This window comes from Coturnix japonica, chromosome 4 (genome assembly GCF_054131305.1).
Source record: "Coturnix japonica strain WE chromosome 4, WE-NBRP24, whole genome shotgun sequence".
Lineage (NCBI taxonomy): Eukaryota > Metazoa > Chordata > Aves > Galliformes > Phasianidae > Coturnix > Coturnix japonica.
The window spans coordinates 82,711,544-82,736,334 of record NC_140666.1 but is presented as its reverse complement, the minus strand read 5'-3'; the positions used below and the strand labels follow the sequence as shown (position 1 = coordinate 82,736,334).

Sequence of the window (24,791 nt, the reverse complement as noted above, 5' to 3'; positions counted from 1 at the left end):
AGGAAGCAGGAAAGAAATGCAGTTGCTGGCTTTTATGTATGTTTTAAAAACATAACTCAGTCGAACCTTACCATTCATTCATCTCTTTTGTTGTATTTTGTAAGGACTCCTGAACTTTCATCATTGTCTAACATAACAAGACAGAAAACATTTCCCATAAAGCTCACCAGTGTTTATGGTGATCGCTTGAATAACAGGATCTACAAAGAAATATTTGATGGGAATGCATGTATGTTGGGTTTGTACCCATGGGCACATGTCCATAAGCTGTTTGCACAAGTTATATTAAAGCTTTCATGTTTGTTTTTTGGATTTCCAAATGTGGAATGATTTTTTTTTTTTTCCACATAAATTATTCGTAAGTTAATTAGCCAAGTCACATGGAAGTAAATTTCAACAACTCTTTACTTCTTTGTTTCTATTGAAGTCACAGGCTAGTAGAGCCTGTTAGGAATTTAAGTAAACTACTTTTCAATAGTGATCAAATGCAAGTGGTCCAGATGTAACTTTTACGTACAGACACACTGAAGGTATCTTCTTTTCGTGAATGGCAATGTGGATGTGCAGCCTTCTGCTGAATTACCAGGCTGTAGTCCATTACTATGCTTGGCAATATTGATGTTCTCTGTTATCTCCATATCTTGATTGCTTTTGTGCTGCTCTGCTTTCTCAAGAAAGGCACGTCCTTTGCCATCAGTGTGATTCTCAGCCTTTAAACACCAGGGACACCATTCTATACTGAGTGAGGGAAGGAGAAAATAGCTAAGAGAAGAAGCTAAATTTCAAATACTTTCTGAATGCAAATTTTGCACCCAACTTCTTTTAATACAGCTGTCTCACTCTTTGGCATCTCCTGGAGAGGGAAAATGTGACAAGGCTGTATATGAGTCAGTACCTGAAACTTTTATACCTGCCAGATTGCATGATTATTATTGTAATCTCCTAGATGGTTTTTGATACTGAAGCCATTGCATGTTTATTAGCTGTGAGAAAATGTGGGATACAGTTGATCGATCAGTTAGATCCGAAGATGAACAAAGGTGAGGGTGTGACAAATCAAATTAGGAGATGGTTCAAACAGTGTAGTCTAACACAGATTTAAGCAGAGCAGACAGGGACTTCAATTTAACATAATCTGAGAGTGACAAAAGAGCATGGAGCAGAATATGCTTTCTCCTAAATGATCAGTTTACCACTTGCCAGCTGCAAGTGGTAAATGATTACTTGTTGGAAAGGACTTGCATATGTGTGGGATGTGATAGGGTTGCAAGCATTCTCATCAAGATCAGTGATGCTGCTTTAAGTAAAATTAACAATTATTCAATTCAGAATAAGCTAGAGAAATGTGCAGAAGTCAAGTTTATGTCCAGACTAAGGGCTGCTAGGAAAGCTATATATATAACTCTATTGGTGTGGTGGTCTGGTTTTGTAGTGTGCCTGGCTCTAGTGAACTGACAGCATTTCTTAAAAGGTCTATATACTAATTGTTCTACTAATTTCACTGGTTACATGGGATGGAGAGTATTTTGTATTTCAGTTCATTGAAAGGGCCAACTGTGCTTCTTTTCTGTTGCGAGAAGGACTTAGGGTGAAAATTCTCAATTCAAATGTCACGTGGAACTTTTTTAGTTCTGTGTGTTGTCCCCATAGCAGTATATAGTGTGGCTCAGAACTTGTTTGTTTATTTAGTGATTCTCATTCTAATTTTGCTGGGGGCTATACTTAATGAATGGAAAGCAAAATATCAGAATAGAGTTAAGGGTAAAGATCTGATGACAGCCTGTGGAGTCATCTTACATTCTGTTTAATAATAGGTACATAGGGCTTAGTCTAGGCTGTTTAAACAAGTGGGAAAATTTATATTCTAATCTAACAATATAACCAAACCCTGATTGCTATAAGGGATATAGAAGGCTGTTCTTTGATAAAGTTTGGTAAATGCAGATTTAACCTAGTTCATTTCAATGAAGGCACTTTCAGTAACCATGACACTTGCACAGCTAAGATTTAATCAACAAAATTCTAAGGGTAAATGAGAATAAAAGACACAGACAGCTGTTAAGCATATGGTTCACATTTTAGCATTGCTCTGACTGCCTGAGTTGCAGAAAACTAGCATAAACTATTAGTTGTCTATTGAATTTGTATATTTTCCTGACTCAGTGCATATGCTGAACTCTTTTCTCCTTCTGTAGTGTATGTTTTGTTGCTTTCTTTTCATGGCTTGCAGTGTACACTCTTTTGATTGCTACAGTATTAATGGCTTCAACTAAATACATTTCTAATGTATCCAGGTGAAAAACACATGTATGTTCTTTCTTGCAGGGGCTGGTGTTTTCTTCCTTTCTTGTGCTGAAGGAGAGCAGATCAGCTTTCTGTTTGACTGTATCGTCCGCGGCATCTCCCCGACGAAAGGCCCTTTTGGTTTGCGTCCAGTGCTACCAGGTTAATATAGGAACTACAGAGTGACTGAGCAAAGTAGGAACTTGCCATGTCTAGCCCTTACTGCTCTGATTGTAAGAACAGCGTGCAGAAAGTGCAAAGTGGTTTCCATTCTAAAATGTTATCAGTACAGATTTATCCACTGATTGTACGCAGTTTCACCCTGCTGCTCTGGCTCATTCAGATTTCTGGTGATATTGCTCCCTTTGGCCTTCTCTTGTTTAATGGTACCAAAGTATGGCAATTGTAGACTTGTACAGTGCAACTTAGATCAATGTCTGAGTTAATATTTATAAAAGCTTAATTAGTTGAAAGTGGGAAAACTAACTGGGATGCTTTGAATTCATCCCAAACATTTGGAAAACCTTGCCAACCTCAGAAGAAACTGTCAGGCCTCAGTTTCAGCTTTTCTGCTTGAGACTTTTTATTTTCTTGGTAAATATTGCATGTACTGTAATGTTAGAAAAGGAAATCAGAATCACAGTAAGTCCCACTGCCTTTTGACAGATTAAGAAATACAGTATAGAGTTAGAATGGCTGTCAGGGTAAGAGTGTGGAAATGAAACTGTGGGAAGTTACCTGGGAATTGGCAATGGGATTTTAGTGGGAATAGAATCCAGGAATTGTGAAGAATGAGGAAGGGATGGTAGAAATGTTTTGAGTATCTGTTAAAGTGTTAGTTAACAGATATTTGGCAGAGTTTTATCACTGCTATAAGATGAAGGTAGTCAGTTTGGGAAGGAAACTTGGTGGAAAAGATTAGGTCTGGATGTGAAACATTTGAAACTGCAAGAAGTTTGCTGAGGTGTGTTTAAGAGCCGTTTGGATGTGGTGCTCAGACATATGATTTAGTTGAGGGTTTTTAGAGTTAGGGTACTGGTTAGGCTGCGGTTGGACTTGATGATCTTCAGGGTCTTTTCCAACCTGGGTAATTCTATGATGATTCTATGAGGTAAACACAGTAGACATAAGGCTCGGTTTATTTCTTCTTTCCTGAAATTGTAACATAAAGGTAAACAAAGCAGCCAAAGAGCTCAGCAGGCAGCAACATCTCATTCTTGTACCACAAACTGTGTTTGCATAAAGTTAAGAAGTTTGTTCAGCTCTGGTGTTCTCCTTTATTTTTTGTCCTGTACAGAAGCTTGTACAGACCTGTTTAAGGCGCATACACATGTACGATACCAGTGATTCATCCATAAACTAACTTTCCTTATCAAGTATGGTGTTACACAGAACACACTGTGTATTGCTTGAGAAGCTCAATTCTCTGCCAGCTGCATGCTGTATCTGGCAAGAGTATTGGAATTCAGGGAACCTTTTGAAATGGATATGTTAAATAAGTTAGTCACCTGTACACCCCAGATAGCTAGGTGAAAATTTCCAGACTGAGGATTCTATCAAAAAAATATCAACAGAGAGTAACCCTTATTTATGGCATTGAGGAGTGCTACACAGCCTTAACTGTGCTTTAGATATGCAATATTCTGGTTTTGTATTACTTAATTTGCTTTAAAGCTTTCATAGGGAGAACCCTTCTCTCTGCAGGCTGCCATTTGAATTTGATTTCTTGCTTTTGACTGTAGCTTTCTAACTCAAGCAAGAATAACTGTTAAGTAATTATTCAAGTTAAGTTTCTAACTTAAGTAGTCCCAAGAAAGGAAGACAGGGAGGAAATGATGTGGTGTGGTGGGGGAAAAGAAGTCAGTGTTCTTGGGCTCCAATGCACGTGGTATGAATATAATTATGCAGTCAGTGTTTGCTTAGTTTATGTTTCTTATAACATCGATTCATATCATTACTGCAACTTGCAAATGTGAGTGACTTTTTTCAGGTAGCAAAATCTAGCATGATCTTTACTAACTGACCCTCCTTCGAGCATCAGGTTGGACTGGAGAGTCTGCAGATTCTTTCCAACCTGAATTGTTCTGTGATTTCTTGGAAATATATACCAAATCAATGTGAATATAATCTTGATAAAAACAACTCCATTATGCATACGTACAAAATAAAATGGTAAGGAAAAAGAACATTTGCTGTTTTGAGCACCACCACAGAGCAGTAAATTTTATTTTGGGAGCCCTTTAATTTAACTAAACTGCACCAAAATACAGATGGTTTGTTAAAGGCTGCGTAATCAGGTCTCAAATTTAAGACATGACATTGAGTGGGAATAAAAAGGTGATGCACATATCTGTAGATGTTTTTAGGCAGTGTTATATCTTACTGAAGGCTTTAAAGGAGTGACAAGAAGTCTTTTGATGGCTTATTTTTCCTAGTTGAAAAATAGTTGTTCTAAGTGGTTACTTAGTCTTTTTTTCCCCTCCCTTCCTTGGGAAGATATTTAGAAAACGAACAATAGAATTCCGTGTTCTTGTATTGATAGGAGTCTAGATATTGGCAGAATACTGAATCACTTATTGCATGGTTTGTAATCTATGCTAAATTTGCATGTGTATTATTTGAGAAATGTTTATTTACCAGGTATATGTTGAATTCCTTCTTTTCAATATTGAGGTTTATTTTGATCTCCAAACGTGAACCTAGTGAAAGCTGAACAGTTTATTAGTGATATCTTTTGTTACATGGCAGATCTGTATGCTGTAAATTTGACTAAGGCAGCCTAGTCTTGCAGGTTGGAATGACTCCAAGAGTAATGTCAATAGTCTTGATGATCTCTTTTAATTCTGGAAGCTTTTTCAGGCTGCTTTGTGACTGACTGGAGAATGTGCAGTGCTGCTTGCTGAGGATTTATCCGATGCTCTTTCTTTTTGTCGAAGCTTGATACACCTTTGACCACTGCAAGACAGCTCTGTGGCTGCCTTCAGCAGTATCTGTACCAAGTGGATCCTCCTCAAACTTTGAGGACACCTTTGCATTCCTCCAGACATCTTACAAGGTGTGGAGATGTTAGCATGAAGGTGAGGGTCCAGGCCTGATTTGCAAGTTTGACTACAGTTACAAAGGAAGAAAGAGCAGGCGTTGAGCATAACTTACATAACTTTGTTTACCAAAGTAATTAAATGGTGTTGCATTTTAAAGATGCATATGATCAAGATTATCTTGGGTAGCTGCTGATTTAACTTAATGTGGTACGTTCTTCCTGACAGGTGCTTTCCCCAAGAATCTCAGAGATTTAAGTTACGGTGACAATTTATTTGTGTATTACCAAATCTATTCTAAATCTCCCGCGATGAGCAGCTGATGTGGCTGTATTGAATAGCCACCAACGTAATGTAAAAATAAAATGTTCATCAGAGACATTTTTAGTCCAGCCAAATTTGATTTAATGCTTCCCCTTTGCCTCGAAACAGTGGTTAGGAAAACTTCAGTAATTGCCTTAAAGATTTTACTTTATGGCAAGGAATCTATTTCTTGTTGAGAAATATGGTTGATAAAGCATTTTCTTAACTGGAGGACTTCAGTGAATCTAACTGCCTGGATTCCATGGGAGTAAATGATGTTATAGGATACATTTGTCCTGATTTTGTGAAATTAAGGTACCAAATTGCTATTAGAGTTTTTGGAAGTGCTGCAGGATGTTGTGTGGGCTGAAGCTGCTTGAACTTCCTTGGACAGCTGTCTCGGTACCCATCACATTGCTGCTGTCCTCCTGAGTTAGTAACATGACAAATTATTCCACAGTTATTTAGAGGCTTTGAAGTTCAACTGTTGACAAAAGAAGAAAACAGCTTGTTTACACCTTTCATTTTGTAAACTTTATTTATAGACTGATATGAAAGGAGGTTATAGATTATGCCTTCCAGTTAGGGCTGGTCTCTAAAATGTGGCTGCCAGTGACCTCAGTCACCTGTTTCTTCTTGGGAATGCTTATTACCTGTGTTTACAACAGAAGTCTTGATTATTAGTTGAGGACTTCAAAGTTAAAGGTAGAACAAAGACTTCAGTAAACTGATGAACAATTGTTATTAACATCTATGACTTCTAAGTTCACATATACCTGGTAGGTTTGAAGCTGTTTCTCTAGAAGTCTCCTAGCGTGTACTGAAAAATCCGACTTGTTTTCCACAAGACTGAGCAAAGAGAGGTCAGAGCTCATAACTGTGAGCCCAATATTCAGATAGCAGTTTCTCTCTCATGAGCAATGTGGCATCTACTTCTTCTTTGGTCAAATTTCTTCTCCCAGTGTATGATCAGACTCATTGAAGGGATGCTGTGCCTGGAGATTCCATGATGCTGGGTGAAACCTGTTGCCTTCAGTAGCTGTGTATGAGTTGATAGGGAGGGTTGCTTCTAAAAGCAGTTGAACATTTGAGATGCAGAACTTGATAATTTACTTAATTTCCTCTCCTGTTTATCCCAGGCTGTTCTTACAGGGGATAATGATTATTAAAAATCTTGCAGTTGCATATGTGAAAAATCTATGTGCATCAACAGTCAAATTTCTGAGGAAAGTGGAAGTATCTTTCCTACTGACAATTCTGCTGTTGTAAGGACTGGTGCCTGTTCTGTTTTGGTTTGACTCATTTACTGGTCTGCTATGCCAACTTTCTTTTTAAAGGGGTCATAGCACTTTTTTGGACATATGAATATTTAACTACTTACAGTAGAGTAACTGGAGCAGAGGACATCTGAAAATAGATTCAAGCAGCAGCCTATGACAGTGTTTGCCAATGAGGTGATCCTTGCAGAGACCTGTCTGAGTTGCAGCATAGGTGCTGGTGGCCAAATCTTCTATCTGCCTTTGGCAGAGATCCACATGGAAGCACTGGGGGGGTTTTGTTTGAGTAAGCAATTACGCAGGTTTGAACTAGTCAGTACTTAACATGAGGTGTATTGCAGGGGAAACAGGAATGGTAGCCTGAAGAAGTCCTCTTTTCTGTTCTAAAAGTTAGATTTGGAGAGTGCCAGACACTGACATCAAATACTGCTGGAGCTGAAAGACACAGAGATCACAGGAACTTTGTGTAACAGGCATTGTAGCCCTGTCCCTGTCAGCATTTCCAACACATGCTGTTATAGCAAGACTGTGTGTATGCCTGGCTTGTTCTGCTAATCTTATCCAGATGATTGTAGACTGCTGAAGATGGGGAACTTTGTTATGTGCAGAAGAAAAATAAGCACAGTCACTTCTGCTACTGTGATGCACTCCCACCTGTCCTGGGCCATTCAGAAAGTGGGAGTGGAGTCAAAGAGGAGAAATATGGCAGCTAGGTTCTCTCTCATAGTTAATAATGTAGGGACTCCTTTGGAGCTTCAGCTTGCTGTTTCCCTTGATTTTGAGCTTGCTTTGAATGCTGCGTTGCTGACATCAAACTGAAGTCTTTTAAAAATGGAAAGACTTGGGCTGAAAATGGAAACTTTTTCATTGTTTCAACTATTTTTTTTTTTTTTTTAAGAAGTTATTTGTTTTACTAACATAACCACAGCAATATGTAGCCCTTTTCATTCTTCCAATAATTTACAATTATTCTATCAAATAATTCAGGGATTAAATATTTTTTTTGCGTTGATCAAGTTGACCAAGTTGATTGGATATGCAAAAAACTGTAGTTGTGAGGATGCTAATCTGTTTTATCTATCATTAATTACTTTCTCGAGATCATTATGAAACCTACTAAAGCTTCTGCCCATGGAGGTCGTTGAGTCACTGTCCCTAGAGATGTTCAAGAAACATTTAGATGTTGTCCTAAGGGACATGGTTTAGTGGGCAAATATTGGTGGTAGGCAGATGGTTGGGCTTGATAATGCCGGAGGTCTTTTCCAGCCTTAGGGATTCTATGGTTCTGATGATGAACAAGTTAGCAGACAATATCCTCTGCAACTGCTGAACGCGACGCAATTGTCAGTGGCCCTTGTAGAAATATGCAAGCTTTCTCTTGGGTTGATGGTTACTTTTGTTATCTGTTTTATTGCTGTGCCCAGTTGGAAACAAAATTGTTTATAGGAGACTGTACTGTTTTTCTGATGAAAATTACTCCATCTTCTGAATAACAGTTGGTCTTTCTTTTGGAATAGAAAGTACCTTCAGTTGAAGCACTTTTAATTGTAAGGGCAAACTCTCTAAATCGTATGAGGAAAATCCCCTGTATAGCACTGTGTTCAGTTTTGAGCGCCTCACTACAAGGAAGACATTGAAGCCCTGCAGTGTGTCCAAAGAAAGGCAATGAAGCTGTGAGGGATCTAAAACACAGGCCTTATGAAGAATGATTAAGGGTACTCTGATTATATAGACTGGAGAAGAGGAGGCTCAGGGGAGACATTATCCCTGTCTAAACTAGCCAAAGGGAGATGGTAGAGAGGGTTGACTTCTTTTCCTAGGTAATTAGCATTAGGACAAGAGGTAATGGCTTTAAATAGTTGCGAGGGAGGTTCAGGTTGGATATTAGGAAAGTTTCTTCTCAATAAGAGTGGTGATGTATTGGAAAAGGGGAGTGGTGGGGTCACCAGACCTGAAGGCATTCAAGATAAGGGTAGATGTGGCACTGTGTGATGTGGTTTAGTGGACATGGTGGTGGTAGGTTGACAGTTGGACTAGATGATTTTTGGAAGTCTTTTTCAACCTTAATGATTCTACAATTCTATTTTAGTAGTGCTTTTGTATTTCTATTTTATCTTGTATTGAATAGGAAGGCAGAGACCCTTTTGTGGTGCTTCACCTCTGACTTCTGCACTTAATGGCCTTCTAAACATCAAACTTGAAAGCAATGTTTTTCTAAACAGCTGATCTGGATCAATTATAAGGCTATCAAATAGTTTATTATAACTGTGACTTTATTATGATTTTTATGTTTGTAGGATGAAACAATTGTAGTCTTTCTTGATGAAATTCCTAGTGAGTTCAGTGAAGTCAGGACACATTTATTAGTCTTAAGCTCTTCTAGACCTGCTAATTATTCCTGTAGCTATTGCCTCTAGTGCTGTGCTTGCAGGGCTTGTGGCACACTCTATAGATTCTAGGTATGATTTCAGAAGTCACGGACACTTAAGATTATGACTGTGTTGCATTTCTTCAGGATTCTCTATTTGATGGAAGGATGGGCCAGACATTTCCTTCTCCTGTAATACAGAAATAGAATATCTAACATAAAAATGCCTTTTAATTTCTATTTATCTATTTTTTTTTCCACATCTTTTCTTTTGATTTATTTATTTTATGTTCCTTTTACAGATCCAACTACAAATCCAGCATACTCAGAAGAAAGATTGGCTCATGAAGCTTTGCAATTAGAGAAGCGCTTGAGCTTGCTGTCCCATACAAGTCGCCAGGGCAGCGGAGGTAAGAAATTCCTTTGATTAAATATAGGCAGTATTCCTTTCTTTACTAGGCTGTAGCAATGAGCCATATATACATAATTATAAGATGATGAGCTTAAAAGAAAAATAATAAACCAATGGTCAACATTTTTCATTTAGGGTCTTCATCTCCATGGCTGCTTCAGTCACTGCTGAGTAATGTGGTTTGTGACTTAATGCCACTGACCCTTGTGGAGGTCTCTCTTACATAATTGCTACCAGACTGATGTAATATGATAAACAAAAGCACGCCTGCTTTGTTGTTGTTTCTTTTTTTGTTTAAATCCAGTCTTTGTGCTCAGATATGTGGCTGAACTTCGTGACCATTCTCTGCTTGAGATGTTCTTGAATCTATGGCGCTCTTTTCCTAACAAGGAACAAGGAATGACATTGACATTAATGTTTCTGTAATTCACGTCTTCTGTCTAGATGGCAGCGTAATTTCATCCCCAGAGCTGCAGTTGTGTAGGGGGTCACAAGCTAGTGTCAAGCAGTGGGCACTAGGGGAAGAGAGAGGATTAAATTTCAGAGGATAAATGTTGCTATTTTATGTTAGTATAAAACAAGAATTGCTCCACAGAGGGCAGGAAAATTGTTCTCAACTTTTCCCATTGCAATTGATAAGAGAAGTAGTTTAGTAGCACCAGGAGCTTATATCTTGATTTGCAGTGGATCCTTCCCTTATCTAACCCATCTGGCAACTTATTGCTCAAGGTTTAAAATTAATTAGAATTAATGCCTACAAAATTATCCTATTGCTGTCTAAATAAAGTAGTTTTAGTTGAGAGTGAAGAAAATAACTTTATGGAGCTGGTAGAGGAGAGCATGGTGTATACGTTTCTCATAAAAACACAAGGATGTTTTAATCAGTGTATAATGTTTTTCTTCCATATTCTGTTTTGGATTGCTGTAGATACTGTAAAGGTGTCCTCCTTGCAAATACATTAAAGAAAAAAATCTTGCAGTGTGTACATAAGTTAATCACAACAGATCTTTTTTATGTGTAGACATGTACATGTAGTAGCATTCTCACTTTTGTTTGTGGCTGTGCTATATTATTGTCTTGTCGTATGGACAGTATGGAGAAATACAGCATAGAAGACAGCGGAGTCTCAAGTTTGATTTTATTGTTCTGTGTCTTATGTGCATTTGAGTGTCATTCAGATAAGATTTAAATAGAGAAAAAAACACATCTAAAACAGGGAGAGCTGGGTGTATAAGCTCTAAAAATGTAGCCCTGAATGCAGTATACTCCACAGTGTGGTAGGGTTATGTTACAATAATATCTGCGTGTTATTTTTCCATCAGGGATAGGAATAATTGCAGGAATTACGGCGTTCCACCAGAAGATCCCTCTGTGAAGCGAATGGAATATCAGGGTTCTTTCTCTGTGTGCTTGCCTTGCTTGCCATGAGATGGGCTGATCTCTCTTCTTCTTTTCTAGGAGATGATCGAAGTCTTTCAAGCTCATCTTCAGACACCAGCCACTCAGATGTTAGTGTCGGGAGCAGGTTGACAATTTGGCCTGAACAATCTTCAGCCAGCACTTCTCAAGAGAGTCATGGACTGGGAGCTGCAAAGGGCATTCATCTTGGGGAAGAAAAAATCCATCCAGAAGGGGCACGTGGCATCACTAAACCACCTCCAAAGCCCCTCCGATCCAGACAGCTACAAGAGATAGGCCGTCAGAGTTCATCTGACAGTGGAATAGCTACTGGTAGTCACTCTTCTTACTCTGGAAGCTTCTCTTCCTATGCTGGGAGCTTGGACATCTGCCATGGCGATGAGTTTGGATCATTGCTTAGCCTGCCATTGAACTTTCCTTCGGATCAGAATTTATGTACTTGTCCTCACAGTGAGCCTCAGAGAGGTGTGGGATCAGAGTATCAGGTTCCCAGCTCTCTCAGACATATTTATGATATACCCAGGAGTTTGTTACAGGCAGCTGCTAAAGATGTGCAACCCAAGAGCGCAGATTCCACGCTACCCAAGGACCAGGCTCTGCCTCCTCATGGTGCTAGTGATCCAAAACTGCTACTTCCACACTTAGAAGCACAGAGGGCACCAGAGCACAGCCAGGACAGAGGGAGGCCGTCATCCTTACTCCCAGAAAGCACCAAAGACTCGAGTAATGAGGCGTGTGTGGATTTTGTTTCGAGGTGGTCAGACTCAAAACCACCAGGACAGGTGTCAGACTCCAAAAGTAGTGAGTTAGTGCCACCTAGTGGAGCCTCAGCTGACCCCTATGACACATGTAGCCCCCACCTTGGGATGACAAGAGCTCTTTTTTCAGCTTGTCCAATCTGTGGTGGACTAAAGGTAAATACCTAACGCTGAGCACATGCTAACAAGCCTTACTTGATATAGCATGATTAATTTAAAGTGGTGTAACTTACAAGTCACGTTATTTCCTTCATGATTTTAATAGGTAATTCTATTTGTAACGCTTATGTTCAAGTTGAGAGGCTTTGTACATTATTTCCTCAAAATCTGTGTCTGATCAAGAGCACAGTTGAATAATATAGCCCCTCAGTCACTGCTTTTAAATTGACCAATTCTTTGAGTGTATGTGAATAGCTTGCAGTGACAGAGATAGAAATCACAAAGGCATGTGAGAGGGCTGAATTTGTCCTGAAATAATGACTTGGTATGGAGAACACTGACCTGTCTTGCTGCTGGTATTTCAAAAGACAGAAGGTTGAGGCCATGTGCTCTTCTTTGGGATGGCTGTAGTACATATATATTTTTTCCCAATGTTTTCCTCTATTGTTGTAATTTGTGAGCATGTATTGCACAAGAAGAAGGCAAATTGGTGAAGCTTCTTACTAGGATAGATAGTCTGGTTAGCATAGCAATCCAAGACAAATCACCTAGTTTATTAGCATATTACTCACCACTGAGAGATGCTTTAGGGGAAGTATACAAAAATCTATTACTGATACACGAACTTTCCCTATATTTATAGGGAAAATTATTCTTGATCACTGGTCACAGAAGACGTGGGGACTCATATCTAAACACGTTTGTCAGTATCTATAACTATGACTTTATTCTTTCTAGATTTCTTTCTGAACCCTGTTGAATTATTGGATTTTTATTGCAGTCAGTTTTCTACAATGCATGGAGGAAATATTTGTTTTCATCTATTCTGGAGGATACTTTAGTTCTGGTAAACAAAATGAAGGCAAAACTGTTGGTGAGCTGTTGAAATGATGGTAAGGTCAGAGATTGTGCTCAGACTCAGGGCATGTGGATTCAGCAGAGACTTTGTATGAAGAATTAAATACTGTGGTTGACTGGTGTATTTCTTTAATTCAGCATGTGGGATTACATAAATCACTGCTATGAAAAGGACTTGAGTATGTAGGAAGTTACAAAAGAAATTAAAAGACTTGAAGGGCAGTTTTCTTCTTGTGGTGTGTTATGCATTTGCATCATTAGCTGTGTTTGTGTCTGAAAACAAGAAAATCCTTTGTGCCTGAGGTGCTTGTGTAGCATCTGTTTCAGCAGTGTGAGAGTAACTTGAATGTTGCCCTGTACTTGTGGCATTTAGGAGGCAGGAAGATGCTCGAATAGCAGGGTAAGGTTGTGTCTGCATTCACTGTTAGGATCAGTGTTCTTCCAAGGCCATCTTTGCAAGCCCTCATTTTGAAAGCTTGACTGGATGCAAGGGCTGAGAACAGTTTCTGCTGATGGCTTTTTGCGTCTGCTGTCTGAGTCAAAAAGGAGTTGGAAAGAATGCATGAAACTGATTCCTAGAAGGTCTCTGCTCTGAGAAGAGTAGGCCCCAAGATGGCTTTGTTGTAGGCAGGGGAGAATTAGTTAGCATGGAGTGAGCTGACATGGTCTGAATCTTTTTGGGTGAGATCTCAGTTGTCACTTTAGACATGGATATATTGAAACTTGCTCTGGATGTCAGTGGCAGACGGGCATTTAAATGTCAGAACATTTAAAGGCAAAATTGTGCTGCTCCTTCTTTAACTGCCTGTTCACTTCGGTGTCAAACTCAGCCAGATCTTTTATTTTTATATATATTTAAACGTGTGTATATGTGTAAAAAGATACCTATTTATTTTTCCTTGTGAAGAACTGACAGGTTTCATATTGATTCTAGTTACCTATTAACATTAATTGGTAAGAATGTCAGGAATAGTCCCTATTTAAGCAAATTTAGTAACAGAGAGACATTGATACAACACTCTTACCAACTTTTTTTTTTCTTTAATAGTGTTTTCACATGATGTGCATGCTTGCTTGTTTTTTTCTTTTCCCTTACCTGTACCTGGCTGGAAGTATATGGGAAAGAGCTTTTGTTAAAGGGGATGATTTGACTTGTTTTCACTTTGGAAAGAAAAAATAACTTTTAGATATATTGTCAAAATCAGTTATTTTTTCAGTATTTAATGGATGCTTTGTCCGGCTTTTCTCATGCTGAATCCAGTGAAAGCACAAATCCATGTGATCTAACTAAAAAATAGTTGTGGTTTCTCATGCTTTGAACCGAATGAATTTGAGATACAGTTAGGGCCAAGAGGAGCTCGTTCATGACTGAATGAGACGCCTGGTTTCACACTGACTTAAATTCATGTTTAGAAGGTTTTACTGGGCCAGTGTTTAGAGTGCCTTTGCAATTTCAAATTAAGCTGTTAATTAAATTGTGGTGACGTTTTTTAAATGCCTTCTGCTTAAAGTGAGTGAATGGAAGGAAGCCTACAGCACAAATAAAGCAGGTATACCTTTGATTTTTGCCCTGGATGTAAACTACGGCAAATGAAGGTTAGATTCAGTCATGTCATCTTTGTGTTGGAGGTGAGCAGAGCTCTGTGAAGAGCTGGAGGCAGGATGAAGAGTGCAAATGTGCATATTTGGAAGTGGTGGTAGCATTGGTGATGGGGGCTGTTTAGATCAGGAAGCACCTGCTGCACTAGTGGCAAATTTGATGATGAACATAGAGGGATTTGAACAAAGGAGAAAGAAGTCTTTCTGTTTCACTGTGGATGAAGAAGCACAAGCATGAATGAAACTACTAAATTTTGCTTTTTTATTTACATATTGTATTTCATAATATGCGTTGGGGGTTAATAAGCAAATATATAGGGTGTTTTGCTTTCTGCTGTATATTACTGTAGTGTGCACGTGATGTCCCTCTTTATAACCTTAGCAAGGTGTGCAATTTTTGCCTAGGTGTTTTCAGTGCTACAGATTAATGCCAAGATGAAATCTGTGTGTGTTTTAAGAGTATTTTAAGCTCAGAATGTTGGATTGTTGTGGGATTTCTAAGTAAGCTACCGAGCTTTATTATTAGACTTATTCAATTTTCAGCTACTTAGCTGATATAAATTTGAGGAATAGCATTATACTGTACACTTGTTGCTCTGTAACTTCATTTGATGCTGTAGTTTGAGAAACTGTCAACACTTTTTATAGGGTGTCTTTTTTTTTACACCACCACTGTTTGTACGTTTTCTTAGAAGAAATAAAATTCTTTTCCAACTGGCTTTGTTCTTTTCCATCTGACAAGTCCTGCTTTTCTTTTTTCTTTGCTTTTTGTCCCCTGACCTTCACCTTCTTGCCATATGAATTAATATGGAATGGTTACGGCTGTCTCTTCATACTGCTCAGTGTTGTGCTCAAATTGCTGTTGACAGCTCAAAATGTGCCTTTCAGTAGAAACTACCTTTATATATTCCTGCCTTACTCTAAACTTGTATTTAACAGAACTCGTAGTTCCATTAGTACAGACTTAGTTACAGCTTCAGTAGTTAATCTGCCACGATAGAGGAAAAAGGAAAGCATCTCTTTGTATGCATCTGCTATTATCAATATATTATGCACTGATATTCAGCCACCTATTTTAGCTGATCATTTAAAAATGCCAAATGATCCTTGGAGAGACAGTTGTCCTAGATTAGGAGGAGATCTACCAACATCCTCTGTGATCTATTTTTATGGTTCCACTGTAACTGTGCCTTAAACTTAGAAGCACCCAACATGTTGGTAGTAAGCAGAAACACAGGAATGATGTGGTCACTGTGTGTAGAAGAACTTAGGGACTTTGGTAGGTAGCAGATCTACAGCTCTGAATGGCTGAGATCTCCCTACACAGCACAAGGATGTCAGACACCTGCCCTGGGGGGGGACGTGGATTGCTGCTTACATGGGATGCTGCTTTGATTAGCTGGTAGGAAATACAACTAATTCAGTCTGTTCTTTAGAAAATGCTTTATTTTGCACTGCATTTTGCATGTGTGTGTATGTATTGTGATCCTTGAGCAGGCACTTATGAAGCGCTATAGGTCCTTACAGGGCTTTTTACTGTAAAGGGCTTTAAAATGTAAACTTTGCTGAGTGCAGCCTCTAAGTAGAGGTAGAGCTATGAATACTTCTGTTTCTGTTGTGCAAGGTAGACCAGGGAAGTGATGCCTAGAGAAGGCTGGATCTGCTCTCCATTCTTGCATGGACTGATCTAACCAAGATTGTGAGCTGCCTGTGACTGGGCAGGGAATGCCACATCAACCTTCTAGTCTTGTATAAGACTCTTAAACTTGGATTTCATCCCTTCACTGCTTTTGAAAGTGGTGAAGTGTAAACTTCTGTTTTGTTGAGATACAGCAGCTGCAGCCTACATTGTTACATTCGTATAACTGAGAATGGTCCCTTCTTTATTTTTGGCTTTTAATCAGGTAGTAATATAAAAATAGATACTAAACCAACCACACTGTTGTTATATACCACCTAAATATAGCTTTTCTTTTCCTCTTGCAGACATTACCTCTTTCTCCACGAGGCTTTAACACCTTACGCTGATGTTGTAGTGTGTTTATTTCACTGCTTTCTCTTAAAATATAGGAACATGATAACTAATAATCACCCCATTTTCATACTGATTTTCAAGGGTTTTATTTTTTTAACATACACTTACACTGATGTGTGATGCTGTAACATTTTATGCCTCCTTATACCTCCATTAACAAAGATACACTTGTCTTTTATGCTTCTGCTCCTGCTTGTGCTTCTGTTTTAATCTCAGAGCTCTGGGCAGTTAGGCAACACACTCTGTCTAAACTATAAAAGGAACAGTTTGCACCTCAGAAGAATCTGGAAGTCAGGAGAGCTGGCATTACTGACCTCAGCAACAATGTGTTTGTGAGGCTCTCTTATGTTCTGGTGACTGCTGATTCTGGGTACTATTGGCTTTTGGCATGAACTAGAAAGCTTGCTTTGTGCTTTCTTTTCAGCTTTAATTCCATATATTATTTAAGTCCTGACTGTGAAAGTTAAACCTGCAGTTAGGTGCATTTTCTGTCACGTCTCACTGCTTAATGAAGAAAGTGTACATGGTAGATAATTTCATAATCACTGTTATTGCAAAAGGCTTTGAAACTTTATGATAGTGTTGTATTTTTTAACTTTTCATGGATTTGAAGAGATCTTAAAAGAGACCGAATTCCCCACAATAGCTTTTTGAAATAGAAAATATCCGTGATCATTGCTGTCCATGACTGACAATGAAATACAGTCATTTTTGGTGCTGGTTGTCTGTGCTGACAAACACATACAGAACCATCCAAACCAAAGGCTGGAGCAAAAGTATGTTCTCCTGTTTAAACTAGCAGAGGAAAGGGGCATGAAAGAGGTGAGAGGAGGGGCAGACTCAGAACCTGATTTGCTTTGTTTTCCCTTTTGTGGTTTTAGCTAAGGACTGCCCCCTAGTTACTGCTTTCTTCTTACTGAACTGCTTTTTGGCTCTGCTTATGCACTGTTTTGCGAGGTTGCTTATCAGCAGTTCACAGAGAAAGGAGGACTTATTTATTGCTGTTATTTTTGTGCAATGTTATAATGTTTATTGACAATAAGCTTTACTCCCATATAATCAAGAAGAGACCCAGCTTCCATTTTAGTTTGCCATTGCTGATAAGGGCTCATACAGTTGACCAGATCTTTGCCTAAGAAGGTCACCTAATGGAAGCGACTTTGGATTCGTGTTATCACAGTGAAATACAAGCCATGCCCATCCTACAATATTTGTGCAGATTATTTTTTGCCACTTACCTATGATCTAAATAATAATACTGCGCTTGGCACTTCTTGAGATCAGAAATACATACCATGTGCTCTGCAGTGGGGAGGGGAGTGCCTGCCACAGAACTACTGGTAAGTGAGATGGTAGTAATGTCAAGACGGCATATTTCCTACATGCTTTGAATGCAGGCAGCATAACTCATTCTTTTGCACCAAACAGAAGTGTTGCTGGATTGCTTTTCTGTCAGAGGTCAGCGAAGACACTGCTAAACCACAGTACTGACGTTTCATCCATTGGTATGAATAAATAGGAAAAGCTGCTTCCTGCTCTAAATAGAATCAAGCTGGATAATAACTTTTGTTATTACTACAGCTGGCTACTACTTCTTTCTCTGTTGGGAGCAGTAGCTTTTCAGAAGAGAAAGTTATGTTTTGAAGGAGGTGGTGTCTGACAATGGAAGCTGGTAAAGGTGTTCCCTTTGGAATGTAGAGTTGTTGTGTTTTTGGGTTGGTTCTGTTTCGTTTCTTTACCCACTTGTAAAGAGGCTCATCAGATTGCTGGCAATGTGGCCAAAATGGAAAAAGGGAAGGTTTATTTTCCCCCCTTTCTCTTCCCTCTTTAAAAAAGAAAAGAGAAAGGAAAAAAGAATTAGAAATTCACTTATTTCTGGAAAACAAAACCCAAACAACCACAGTAACTCCAGAATCCTATAAAAATTAGTATGGATTGAAAGAGGCTATGCAGAAAATACTCTGCTTTGAATAAAATGCACTGATACTGCAGAAATTGCACAGGAAAGGAACTGGTGGATGTCAGCAGGACTGCAATCACTGGGGTGGGATATCTGGAGGTTTGACAGCAGCTTACTGTGAGTAGATGGAAAGAGTGAAAATAGATGCTCAGTAGGTGTAGGACCTTTCCTACCAACCTTTATTTCACAAGCCACTTAAAACTGGAAGTGTATGAATTTAAAAGGATGAAATATGTCCCAACCAAATTACACAAACTTCGTTTTCTTTTTTTGCATAATCTATGGCACTGCATGTGAGAAGAACTAGTTTTGGAAATTCAAGGTGCCTGGTACACTTAATACTTCAAGGTATTTATGGAAATACCACCAGGCAGTTTGATAACCTCCCATATGGATTTGTAGTCTGATTAGATCCATATGGGGTTGAACCCAATGATCTCTAGAGGTCCCCATCCAGCCCCCACAGTTCTGTAACTCTGTGATAAGGTATCATTCATATGTAGGGATTGTGTTATAGGTGAATTCTTATTGTTTCTAAAATGAATATTTAATCTTACACCTAGTGATAAAGGGCAAGCAATGTTTTCCAATGTTGTCTTGGCAAAGTTTCCAATATTGTCTTAGTAAAGTAACAACATATGGGTAATCAGCGTGATTTTTCAAGCAGATAGCAGTCGTGTCAACAAACCTACTGAAGATATGATTCTTTATTAACTGTTCCATTAAAACAAAAACAAAAAACTCACTGAAATGCATTTGAAGAATGAATTGCTGAAGCATATTTATATTTCAGAATGAATACTCCCCCTAAGCAGAAGGCCTAGATAATATGGGTAAGCCAGTCTGATATGGAAAGAAAACCAATATGTGATTGACAAAGTTTCCAAGACAGACCATTACATTTGTCCTGCAATTTATGTATTGCTTTGTTTAAGGCAGACTTCTGGTAAGAACTTGTGACGGTGAAATGCAGATGACAGCATTTTGGGCAGTCTGTCGCTTTTAACAGGAATTGAATCCCAAAGCATGTGACAGAGATGAGAAGTCAGAGATTTGGACTGGTCTAGGAATTTTGGGTTATGGTCTCATTACTATGGGTCCAACTAACTTTGGTCGGTGTATCTCCATAATAACTACTTGAATAATATTTACTATCCAAGCTTGTTGTCAGGATTGATCAGTTTGTCTATAGTGCTTTGAATGTGGAGAACTCTATTCAAATATATTATTAAATTGGATGTTTCCCAAGCTACAGGAAGAGAGCTAGAAAGCCATTTCCATAGTTGGTAAATTAATTCTTTATAAACATGGATTAATCAGGGAATTGAACTATTTTTTAGCATTAAGAAATGTCTGTGAGGACAAAATGTACTTGGGGATGTTGCTGAAATTCAAGCAAAGCTTGAGGAAGATAAAAATAACACATAAAAGCTGACAATGTGCTTATCAAGAAGAGAATTTCTGTATTCTGAGGAAATTTGCCTCTCAGAATCTGCGAACACATGTATTGTGCCTTTAAATTACTACAGAGAGACATGTTGCATCAAATCTGAGGGTGCTTGTTTGTTGTTGTTGTTTTATTATTATTATTATTTAATAAATACAATTGTTTTATTTGTTCTTATTTGAGTTGAAAAGCCTGAGCAGAGAGTAGGTAAAACTCAATACTTCATATTCATGTGAGGTGTAAGAGCAGATAACCACAGGGAACTTCTATAGCAGCTCAAGGTCTCTGAAGATCTGCAGTTAAATATTTCAGCTTGTCAGTTGTCCCATCTTAACAAGTAGATGCTGTTGAGTGTCTGTGATGCTGGTTAAACTCAGACCTAAATGTAGGAATTCTGGGGTAGAATCAAGATGGTACAATAAAATGTTAAAGTTACTGCACTCGAGCAGCTGAGCCAATCTTTTTTTTACAATGTGAAAAATAGCTTTTTACCACACTTTTTACTTGTTTTTTATGAGTTTCATGCAACATTTTCAGTATCCTTCCTCAATGATAATGTGGAAAGGGGGACTTTCTAGATTCTGGTCGTTCTTGTTGTTGTAATAGCATTCTGAATGTTGAAGGTTCTCTAAAAAATCTGACTTGCTTCAGGGAGTAATCCAATTCAAGGACGTAAGAGTAGGGAAAATGATATATGGAACTACCATTCCTTCTTCATCTGCTGTGTTTCAGCTCCAACAGCACTTGATGCATCAATGTCTGTAACACTGCACTTTTTTTTTCTGGGGGTTTCTGTAAGAGTAACACCAAGCTTTGTATGGAGTGTGGGGATGTTAAGATCCAAACAAGTGACTACTGATGTAATCTCTGTGATAAAAGATAGCCAGGATGGGGTGAGTGAATACCAGAGTGTTATGTGCAGATTCTGGGCTGTACCAAAGACTCTCTGTTGCTCTGCATGTAAGCTTTGCTTCAGCTTTTATGTGTTTCCATGTTCCCTTTTGTAAAACAGTAGATGAAAGAAAGCAGTCTGAGCAACGCTTTGCTGCAGCATCACGATCCCACGCAAGTCAAAAGGTTAGAAGCAAAAGGGGCTTTGAAATTGACTTTGTGCTCCTAAGCCTTGTCACATGAGGATATTGGACTATTCACAGTATAAACTGCAGCAGCCAGCTGTCAGTCAACTGAAATGACTGTTTCAACAGCTGGGAATCAGTGGGACATGAGCTCTGGCCGTTTTTCCCCCTCCCCTTCTACATCCTTTGCAGCAGTTTGGATTCTCTGGAATCCTCTGCTAATTCAATGTTGATTGGAAGCAATTTAGAAATTTGAGACTGGAAAATATTAAGGAAATATAAACCTTTTCCAGACCTGGTTTATTGCAAGGACAGAGAAATGTTAAGTCTGCTATATCAGGGCTTGTAACTGAATGCCTGAATCCTCTGTAGCACAAGCAAAACTTCACCGAATGAAGTTTGCAAATTCAACTCACTCCTTGAGACTCAAAGTCAAGCAGAACACTTGTGCTATGGAGATAACTGCTATAGAAAGCACTGGAAAGCTACAGAAATAATTATACCTAATAATTTACAGCCCTGCTTTCCAATGTAGGAAAGGCTTGCGAGCAGCTCCCATGCATAGTTAAGTATCTGTATGCTTTGAAGCTGTGATGCTTAATTATAGTTTCATCACCTTTGACAAACCATAATTTCAGTGATGGCTGGGCTTGTCTTAAACTTACTATTCTGAGTTTTCTCTCCCTTGTTTATCCTTTCAGTTCCATCCATTTCTTTCTAATAATGATCATTGATTATTATCTTGTTAATCATTTTTTCAAGGAGAAGTCGACTAATATTAGCTGTAAATGTGGGACTGCAGTTGAAAAAGAAGGAAAATGAATGCAAGGATGGTATTGCAAGGCTTTAATCTTTGTTCTTCATAGGTTCATAATTAAGCCCACTCTAGTTCTCTCTTTGTGTGGAGCAGGATGCACAGGTTATAACAAGGACTCTTTTCTTTCTGCCTTAATGTGGAATGGGCTGGAAGGAGGGAATCAAATAGCTAATCTAATGCAACTTGGCATAGTTCCTTGACTGCAGAACAGGCCCTACTGTATTTTTAGAGCAAGTACAAGCTAAGCTCTCTCTGCTGAACAGAACTCTTTGAGGAAAGTAGAAGCAACAGAGCTTTCTTAGGGCAGTCGTTAGGTGAATGTTTCAAGATGGTAATTACAGCTTAATGTAAATTTATCTCTCTCTTTCTCTCCGAGAACCTGTAGATGTAGTTTAATTTGTTATTAATGCTTGAGATTTTCCTTTGCTAGCTTTTGAAATTTTCTGTATTTCATCCCTTTATTTGTTACTTTAACTGTGATGGTGTAGTCGAATCCACATGTTGCCTTTAGTCTTTATTTGCAAAGAGTTCAATTTTCCTGATAGATGGGTGGCTTAGTTTTAAAGTCCTACTGCAAGCAGAAAACTTGTGTAAAAGGGAAACTTCAGATGTCAGTTTACCACAAATCACCCTTTTCCCAATCAAACACCTGAATCCTTGTGTGTACATACGCACGTGTCTCTCTCTGTTAATGATTGTCATTTATCTTACTGTTTCATTTCTCTCTGCTAAACAGAATTTTTGTATTGAATTCTAAAATCTTGTTATGGGCAGCAGAATTTGGTTACTTCTGGGATGTGCTGTTCTAAGGAAACATAGGGAAATGCATCTCATTTGTCGTGACTGCTGAACTCAACAGCTGTGTCTGTGGTACTGAGATCCTCAGTGGTGGCACTGTTAATCTTATGAACTTGAAAATACAAAGGGAAGGGGTCGTGTGAGGCGCTGCATCTGGTCCTATACTTTGTCTCTTCTGTTTCTTTTACATGTGGAATGTGAAAGATAGGATGCAGCCAGCTTGCTGCTAATCATCTGCAGAGCAAACTCTGCTCTTACTCATACTTAATTTGCTCCTATCTGAGCCTTGTTTTCAGTGGTATGGTAGTTTTGTCTGAGTCTCTGCCTTGAGTGGATTTCATTTGCACAGGAAGGGTGGCATTTTATGGGTCTGTTGTACAAGGAAGCTCAGGCCAGCAGATGTGGGGAAATTGTATGTATTTTAAAGGCGGAATGCTCTTGCAGTAGTGTAATGCTACCCTCTGTTGGAAATTAGAATATCTGGAGTATGAACTGGAATACAGGGAAATAAAAGCTGTTTGCATGCATGACTTTCTTTCCATTGCATGTGATGGGACTTTGGAAATGTTATTTAGAAGTGTATGCTTGGTGTAAATAGAAAAGAGTTTTACCGGAGCTATTTAAAACAATCTCCTTTTCATATTAAGACACAGCTGTAGGCATAGGTGGTTGCAATTTTACTGTCTTTCTGCTTCTACTGTCTTCTACCAATATATTTAGTCCCTTATAATCAATGCTGATTTTATTGCTCATAAACATCTGTCTATTCATAAAGTCTTTGTTTCTTCTGAAAGGAAAATGTTCTGTGTTTTTTTTCTTTGCATGGCTGAAGTTGCTGTGTATGCTGTTCAGCTGCATTATGAATAACAGCACTCTTCTTCACCTGTGAAAACATGAATGGCTAAGACATTGCTGTGGGTTGCATTGCTGTGCCTTCAGCAGTCAGAATGGATGTGTATTTGAACTCTTTTGCTTAATCATTGCAGCAGGATTTTTAGGAGAGGTGGCTTGACTAATGAGTCTGGCTGAGCAAGGCTCTGAGAAGGGGAAAAGGGAATGGGATGTTGTAATGAAAACCTGCCTTAAAAATGTTGACAGCACTGTCTTGATCTTCCAAGTGTCCTAAGCTTAAAAATAAATCATTTTCATCAAATTCCAGAACAGATCACCTGCTTCCAGTAAAGCACCACAGCTCAGCTGCAGAGTCTGGGGAGAAGGCAGTATTTGTGACTTTTATTGCCTGGAGGGAATGGGCTATCAATTTGGCCCTAGGAATATATGCTGAATTTAACATTATATCAGAAGAAGTATCTGCCCTGGATCTTAAACCTGAATGTTTCTTTAGAGAACTATCATAACAGGAGAAAAAGTGACATTTCTGAACTAGAATGTATTTGATGGTTTATTTTAATGGCAATTGTGTAAGGAGCCTTTCATGTCCTGAATGTCAGAATGATTTTATTTGATAGATCTGGTGAAAGATGAGACAGTGAAGGCTGATGTTAATTGAATTTTATTCTATATCTAGCATCAGTTTTTAGGTGTATTTGTTCAAAGTTCTGTACTCTGAAATCAGGAGATGCTATGCTCCAGTTGTCATGTTTGACAAATACACCCTATGACATTTGCATATGGTCTTTTTATTTCTTGTAAAGGATTGGTTTTGCTTCCTGCCTTCTAACTCCTGCATCAACTCAAGGCATGTTTGTCAAATACAGTGAACTACAATTAGTCTCTAAGGCAATTTGCTTTGTCTGGCTTAGCCATTTCTTCTGGCTGGCTGGATCCCTCAGCCTATCCATAGCTCCTGCTCTGAAAGACCTCTGTTATGAACTGGGAGTGTGAAGTGTTCTGGTCCTACTCCAGTATCTTGGTGCTGTGAGGTCTGTCAGGATGCTTAGATGAGATCCTCTGTTCAGGAATGCTAATAATCATTAGCATCTGGCTCTTTATTGGAGTGGCTTTTATTGACCCACCTTGAGCACTTGTTGCTGTAGTGTCTTTCTCTGCAGCTTGTCACTATACCTTGCAGTACCTCCATGGGACAATTAAGTGCTTCCACTAATACACAAGTCAGTATCACACCCATTTTTTTTTTTCTTTGAAGTACTATGAGGAAAATAAAAAAAAACCTTGTGGAATTAGCTAAAACAAACTGCAAGACCAAAGAGTCAAAATCTGTG

General features: G+C 38.7%; 1 protein-coding gene across 5 annotated transcripts in view; it reads left to right on the top strand.

The window, feature by feature from the left end:
* Positions 1-24,791, top strand: part of DOK7 (docking protein 7) — a 53,470-nt gene that overhangs the window by 12,427 nt on the left and 16,252 nt on the right. For 3 of the 5 annotated variants that reach the window (XM_015862942.3, XM_015862941.3, XM_085545755.1), the window contains 3 exons: positions 2,326-2,445; positions 9,572-9,679; positions 11,141-12,015. In XM_015862942.3, the coding sequence (XP_015718428.2) occupies positions 2,326-2,445; positions 9,572-9,679; positions 11,141-12,015 (1,103 nt within the window). The remainder of the gene's footprint in view (positions 1-2,325; positions 2,446-9,571; positions 9,680-11,140; positions 12,016-24,791) is intronic. The other 2 variants (XM_085545756.1, XM_015862943.3) reach the window with 1 other exon arrangement.